Source organism: Hypomesus nipponensis, chromosome 24, assembly GCF_054491055.1.
Source record: "Hypomesus nipponensis isolate SF chromosome 24, ASM5449105v1, whole genome shotgun sequence".
Taxonomy (NCBI): Eukaryota; Metazoa; Chordata; class Actinopteri; order Osmeriformes; family Osmeridae; genus Hypomesus; species Hypomesus nipponensis.
This window is the reverse complement of record NC_140384.1, coordinates 1,675,001-1,682,500: the sequence shown is the minus strand read 5'-3', so window position 1 is coordinate 1,682,500 and position 7,500 is coordinate 1,675,001. Positions and strand designations below refer to the sequence as shown.

The 7,500-nt window shown below is 46.9% G+C and overlaps 1 protein-coding gene across 1 annotated transcript in view; it reads right to left on the bottom strand.

Annotated features, from left to right (window-relative positions):
- Nucleotides 1-1,632: 1,632 nt before the first annotated feature.
- The window catches only part of LOC146232540 (uncharacterized), a 7,818-nt gene continuing 1,950 nt past the window's right edge, over nucleotides 1,633-7,500 (bottom strand). The window contains exons 3-10 of the mRNA XM_084690774.1: nucleotides 6,019-7,500; nucleotides 5,652-5,865; nucleotides 4,925-5,506; nucleotides 4,537-4,749; nucleotides 4,063-4,343; nucleotides 3,605-3,867; nucleotides 3,105-3,362; nucleotides 1,633-2,931 (exon numbers count right to left, since the gene is read on the bottom strand). The exon at nucleotides 6,019-7,500 is cut by the window's right edge and continues 291 nt beyond it. Of these exons, the coding sequence (XP_084546900.1) occupies nucleotides 2,205-2,931; nucleotides 3,105-3,362; nucleotides 3,605-3,867; nucleotides 4,063-4,343; nucleotides 4,537-4,749; nucleotides 4,925-5,506; nucleotides 5,652-5,865; nucleotides 6,019-7,500 (4,020 nt within the window). The 3' untranslated portion in view covers nucleotides 1,633-2,204. The remainder of the gene's footprint in view (nucleotides 2,932-3,104; nucleotides 3,363-3,604; nucleotides 3,868-4,062; nucleotides 4,344-4,536; nucleotides 4,750-4,924; nucleotides 5,507-5,651; nucleotides 5,866-6,018) is intronic.

Below are 7,500 nucleotides of genomic sequence, written 5' to 3'. Positions count from 1 at the left end.
GAGGAGATAGAATGTGTGGTGGCACTCAGAGAAGTGCCAGAGCTAGGGTAATACTGTAAATGGCAGCAAAATTGCATATTTCTCGCAGTAATGTCCTGTTGAAAAGGAAGCCTTTACTGCAGCAATTATGTTTCTGTCTTCTTTTTTTCAATACAGTAACTGTACATTCTATAAAGCTACTCTGACATAATTCATTTTTTGTTCTGAATTTCTGCAGCAAAAGAAACAAAATGCATGCATTTACTAAACCCAACAAAACAAAAATGTAGAGGCTTCAAAAGAAACTACATTGCAAACACAATCTATAATCTATAAAATGTGAGACCTGACACATATACGTAAAAGAATGCAGTTTCTGTAATTCCATCTGATGTTAGTGTTTTTTATGACATTGTGCTATGATTGAACACATGTTCCTGTGAAAAGAGAACATGTGTTAGTGTTTGGTAGACATGGTGTCATGTTTAGTGTATTTTTGTGTTATGACAATTAATGTTTGAGTTTAGTTTACAATGTGTGATTTTGAGCATGAAATTAACTGTTTTGCCAATTGTGTGTGGTAGGTGTGTTGGTGCGTTAAGAGTTTAGAAAACTTGTTTAAGGTATTGAAAAAACTGTCACAGCGATTGTAAAAAACTGTTAGTGAATTGTGTGAATATTTTATGTATTGTTTAAGAGTAGCCAGAAATGTGTGTCATAACATACTCAATAAATCTGTTTTTGATGTATTTAAAGTGCTATGTGTCATTCATCCTGATTAAGGGGTTAGTTGTCCCAGATATATATATATATTTAGCAACTGTCCCAGACTTCGGGGGACCAGAAGTGGGTGAACGACCTGAACTTGTTCTTCAACAGGTTTGATCAGCCACCCGGCCCTCCCCCGGCCCAGTCACCCCAGCTGCTGCAGGTGCACCCCCAGAACACTGCCCTACCTCAACCTCCACAGCACTCAGGTCACAGACCCCCACTCCTCCAGCTTCTCCTGCCCCATCCCTTTCATCTCACCTCTTACCCCCACCCCCTCTCATTCTGTCAACACCCCCTACAACATCAAACACTCATCCCCCCCCCCCCTGCTGTGCTCCACTCTGTCCCTCTCCACAAACCAGGTGAGAAAAGAGGTCAGGAAGATCAAAGCCAGAAAGCCAGAAATGTATTGTCATTGGCAGAGGGATATTCCAGAATTGCTGAAATGTAATAGTTTTTCTCGATTGTTAACACACATTTTCTGAACGCATACCTCATACTTTCTACTCACAAATAAAAAACACACACACAATGGGCTAAACCCCTCACTTCTCCTGTGTGTGCCTTGTGAAAACAAAAGATTTTCTTCATGAAAATTGAGCCAAATACAGAGATTGTGTGTAGCGTTTTGAAAAAAGTGTGTTTTAGAACTGCAATTTGAATGTAAAGCAGGAATTGTGCTTGTAGCAGAATTGGTTCAGGGGGTTGGTGCATGAGTTACATGTTGTGGTCATTGTGTCTCAAGTACCAGTATTTGTGACTAAAATGTATTTGTGTGTAAACAATTGACAAAAAGTGTAATAGCACTGGTAGGCTACTTAGTTACTTTGCAAGAGTTCTAGGAATAAAGTATAGGAGGAATAGGAGAAAAAAAATCCAGAAGTCAGAATTTGAGAAACTTTGGTCGGTTTATTAAACCTGAAAGTATATATTTAGCAAATATATACATCTTAATTTTTTGTTTTTTTGTTTTGTTTTTTAACACCATGCAATGCACAAACACATAAATTAAAAACATAACTATATACAATACTTTACTATTTAGACATAACTATTATATACAGTATTATACAATTTAAGGAACTTTGGTCACTTTATTAAACCTGAAAGTATATATTTAGCAAATATATACATTTATCTTTTTTTTGTTTGTTTAATTTTTTAGAACACCATGCAATGCACAAACACAGAAATTAAAATATCAATATCAACTATATACAATACTTAACTATTTACACATAACTATTATATACAGTATTCTACCATTTATTTACCACTGGCAAGACTGGTCAACTGGTCTTTCCACTCTGCCAGGGTGAGTCCTGAGGCTGGACAGTACCACCGCCCCTTCAGCTGGGTGTGACCAGTACTTTTGTTTTTTCCCTGCCCACACTGCTTGCAAATGTACTGGTAGGTATCCCTGAACTTCTTCCGTGGAGGTTCACCCCTAGCCATCAGTTCCTCGTTCTCCTGGGCAGCTTTTTTTGTCTCCACGTACGTTGCCTTGGCTGGACAAAGGTGCCAGGTGGTGGAGGGGCCAGGGACTGTGGATGGTCAGCAGATGGCTGGAAGGGGGGAGGTGGCTGGAAGGGTGGAGGTGGCTGGTACGAGGGCCAGGCAGGAAATGGTGGTGGTGGCGGCAGGTGACCCTGCTGGTACGAGGGCCAGGCAGGATATGGTGGTGGTGGCAGGTGACCCTGCTGGTACAAGCCCCAGGCAGGAGAAGGTGGTGGTGGCAGGTAATCCTCCTGGTACGAGCCCCAGGCAGGAGATGGTGGTGGTGGTGGTGGCAGGTGACCCTGCTGGTACGAGGGCCAGGCAGGAGATGGTGGTGGCAGGTAACCCTGCTGATACGAGCCCCAGGCAGGAGATGGTGGTGGTGGCGGCGGCAGGTTACCATGCTCGAACGAGGCCGAGCCAGCAGAACCAGGCCATACATATGACCCAGGCTGGTAGTGCTGTGCCAGGGCAGATCGAACACTATGCCGAGGGCGTATCACTGCCTCACCCTCCCGGTTTTCTGGCTCCTCAAACTCCATGACCTCATGCCCATGCTGCACAGGAGCACCTGGAAGAGTCTGGGCTTCAGGGAGTGAGTCCTTGGCCAGTTCAAACCGTTTGGGGAGTACGGTGCCCTGCAGCAGCATGTCCCTGTCCTTCCTCTTATCCCTCCTAAGCAGCCTAAAAAACAAAAATGCATACAGTAGCTTCAGTTAGTTATTTCATACATAGTAGCCTATCCTCCTATGTTTAGTATTTTCTAACAAGCAAGCAGGTGAAAGTTTTTCTTGCAGTTTAATAATATAATGTCATCATTGTATAGGAAAGGTACAAACGTAAAAAACAAGACTCACCAAGAAGAGACTGTTGTGTTGTTAACTGGTATCAGAACCACGTTGGTCTTCTCCAGAACAACCCTGCTGTCCTCCAGCAGCTGTTTCAGATGGCTGTAGGCCACCACAATGGACTGCGGGATGGGCAGAGTTCTACTCCTTGTGTCCTTGGGCCTGTTTCGTGCTTGCTGAAACTCTTTTAAAAGTCTCAGGCAAACACATTCGCTGACCCTGTGGACTTCGGGGTCCTGGGCTGCCTGCCCGTGAGTCATGAACAGTCTGCGGGAAAGAAGGATGATATGGTCCGGACTTTAAACAAGGCTGTAAACTAAGAAAAATGGTAATAGCAACCATATCAATGTCACCTGTGAACAGCCCAATTTGCCCCCCACAAACTAATATAATCACAAAATAATATTTGAAATTCACCATAAGTTTTTCAATCTTGGTTTGATGCAGTACAGCCTACTGATTCAATGATTTGTAATGAACCGAAATGATTATGAATTGTGTCAAATCACCTCTCTGCCGCCTGCTGTCCAGGAGCAGAGCCACTCGGCTTCCTGGGCGCTCTCCAAGGTCCTGCCACGGTCTTCTTCCTTGCTTTCTGGCCGAACCTCACAGGTTCCTTGTCCATAGCAGGAAGAGCCATGTAAAGATGGACGATGTCAGCCTCCTCTTTTGCCGACAAGGCAGTGATGGTTCGGTTCAGGCCAACCAGGTAGGCTGCCAGGTCATCAACCGCATCCCAGCCCAAGACACCTCTGGAGTCACATCGGCTCTTCTGAAAAGTGATAATCATGAAAAAAACATGTAAATAAATGTGTCAATTTCTTTGAACTATTTGAGCAATGTTGACCTTTTTTCTCTCTCCATAAAACGTAATACTTGACGTTTTACTTGACAAACGTATGATACTTGTGGCATATCATTAGCGAACTTGTTACATATCTTGTTTTTAAGAAAGGTGTTACATTACCTGGTCTGATGTGCTGTCTTGTGTGTCGTCTTCCTCCACAATGATGTCCTCATCCAGGGATCTGGGTCCACTGTCACCCTCCAGTGTCACCTGGGCTTCCACAGCACATATTGGGGGATCAGGATCACCTTCCCTAAGGTCAGCTACCTGGCACACCGTGACGTCGGGTTCACCCCCGTCGTCCTCGAGCTCCTCTGTGGAGATCTCTGGCAGCTGCTGTGGAACCAGCAGGTCGCCTCTATTAGACTGGGCCAACAGGTACTCCACTGCAATGCGCTCGCCTGTAACACAGTGTTTAAACACAGAGTTAAAGAAGAGGAAAGGACACAAACACAGACACATCTCCTCCATGTACAGCACGATCTTCACTCCCACTCCCATGTCCTCTGAGGAGGGCTGGGGGTGGCAGAGAAAAGAAAAGTGGGAGAGGAAGTAATACTCAAATGGTCAGTGCTGATCTGAGAGCTATCTTACCAGTAGGTTTTCCAGGTGGGGTGAATTCTGGAACCAGAGAACAACCAAGGACCCGCTGGCTCATGCTGTTTAGGTGAGACATCAAGCGAACATCAAATGTCCTCAGGGTTGATGCCCCCACCACAGCTACAGCTTCCTTTGCCCGGTTCATGTTCCACCTTGATACCCCCTCCAGCATGTACATTTGTGCGTGCAATGCATTGCATCGAAAGCCTAAGAAACAAAATACTCAGGTTAGGTCAACCATTAATATGAAGTCAATAGATATTAACACCTATTAAATACAAAGTGACAGTTACATTGTTATTTGAATAATTCAAGTGCATACTATGTCATAACACCAACTTTTTTTTTAACAGCATACGGCAAGTTAACATTTTAAATTTACCTGGAACAAAAGCACACTGGTGGCGGTGAAAACTCTCGAGGGAGGAGGACCCCCTCCCACACCTGAGGACGTCAAGGACTTTGCCACCCTTCTGCAGTGTCCCTGTCTTGGTGTACAACTCCACCCCTGCAGGGTCCTGGATGCACTCCAGGTGCTTCTGCTGCACCTCCCACACATGGTGCATGCTGTCAGGGTTCACCAGACGCAGCCCCGTGGTGTCAGTCAGCTCCCACATCGATTCGAGCAGCCCCGAAATCATGACCCGGATCTCCTCCACGGCACGGGTCCTCCGCCTGCAGTGCTTTGCCATTTCACCAGTGCTGATACTGGCCAAGAGCAGTGCCTCAGTGGGAGCATTTCCGCCATGGCTGCTCTTCCACTCCCCTTTCTTGGCCTCCTTAAGCCGCTGCACATCCTCCTGATCCCACTCAAAGATACAGGCAGAAAGTTTGGAGCAAAAGGTACCGTAGAGAGGGTGGTGCTCAGTAGTGAGGCCGCAGTTAAACCTTCGCATGAAGTGGAAGACGTCTAAACGGACGACCAACTTCCATGGTCGAAAGAGTCTCAGCACTGACGACACACCTGTGAAAGACAAACATTGTTTATTACAGATGTGATCATCTATTTTTTGTGTAATAATTTTTTTTTACATCATAATTAACTTAAGTTAATTACATACTGTAATCTGCAATGTATATTTCATAAAGTAACAATTTCAGCATCCCACCTGACTGGCTGCAGCAGTCCCGGTCAACATAGATAGCCTCAGGCTCAGCTTGTCCAGCATTCTCATAACGTGTGACGATGCCCTGGCACAACTCTTCCAGCCCTGCACCTTCACCTGTCGTCAGAACACTGTTCAGAACCTGGCCAAGCTCGTTGCCGATGTTGGACATCCATGCAGCGGTGTCCCCTATACTGCCAGCCAGCTTCTTGGTGATCTGAAAAACAAACAAAAACAGAACTTTCAAAAAAACCGCTACAAGCTTACTAAAATTAATACTATTTCATCATTAGGATGACAAAGTAAACAATTTATATCCATTCCAATTGGTTAACATCAGAGTAAATAAAAGTAATGCTAAAACCCTCACCTTCTTTGTAGAGTCCATCTTCAGAATTCTACCATAGGTAGAGGTGATCACCCCCTTCATCTCTTCCAGGTGGCTGAGGATGTCGTTAGAGTGGACCGTCTCAAACCACTGGGCAAGTGGAAGGGGCCTGAAGGGTGGAGGAGGAAGATGGACAGCTGCAGAAGAGACGAAGGTAGCCATCTTCAAATGAAGCTCACAGTCAGACAGGTAGCGGATGGTCTGACGTGCCCACTCCTCACTGTGTGCTTCCTCTACTGCAGACTGGAGGTAGGAGGAACTGTTCCCACTGGTCCTTGGCTTCAGGAAAGTCATACACTTCCTATCCAGGGCTAGCTGTGTAGTGAGGACAGCGGGAAAGAGGCTCCTATGTGCCACATCCAGTTGAGCAAGGATTTCCTGGCTCCATGGGCAGACCGGCAGCATACACTTGCTGCAACGTGGATAGTCCCCTCCCACCAGGTAGTAGCGAGTATCCACATCTATCACCTCCCTCACCTTTGGGTAGATCCCGGAGTGGTGCATTTTCCGGTCACACCGCGTACATTTCAGAGGAATCCCCCACATCCTCATTGGTGCCCAGAGGAACATCCTCTGCCGGAAGTGCCACCCGGGCTCGGGAGGAGACGGTTTGTGCTGCAGTGGTGGATGAAACCAGCACGCATCCATTTTCTGCCTCAGCTGACCTGTAGGCTCATAGAGGACCTTGGCAATCCACACCCGATCTGCTGGCTGTATAACCTTTTTGAATTGATTGGGGAGAAAAGCTTCCCAATCAATGGAAGCTGGCCTAAGTGGAGTTTGAGGAGTGTGGCGTGGCGTGCTGGAGCAACCTGTTGGAGGAGGGAGCAGAGATGTAGTTGTCGGCGGAGATGGTGTGGGCCTTTGACACGGTGTGGCCGTTAGCCTTGGAGATGCTGTGGGCCTTGGAGATGGCGTGGGCCTTGGAGACGGTGTGGGCCTTGGAGACGGTGTGGCCGTTAGCCTTGGAGATGCTGTGGGCCTTGGAGATGGTGTGGCCGTTAGCCTTGGAGATGGTGTGGGCCTTGGAGATGGTGTGGGCCTTGGAGATGGTGTGGGCCTTGGAGATGGTGTGGCCGTTAGCCTTGGAGATGGTGTGGGCCTTGGAGATAGTGTGGGCCTTGGAGATGGTGTGGCCGTTAGCCTTGGAGATGGTGTGGGCCTTAGAGATGGTGTGGGCCTTGGAGATGGTGTGGTGAAGCTACCTGTTGAAGTTGGCGATGGAGGTTGAGCCAACCAGGATAAATAATGGAACTGTTCTATATGCTCCAACAGGCCAACAGAACCTTGGACCTTGGCCCCACAGGTGTCACATGTCTCCTCTACATGGCGGTCAGAAAGGTGCATGGAGAATTGTTCTGCCTCCACAACCTGATTGCACTGACAACACTTTACTGTTCTGTCTGCACAGGAGCCTCCGCCTGCCTGCCTTGAGCCTTCTCCTGCCTGACTGGAGCCTTCTCC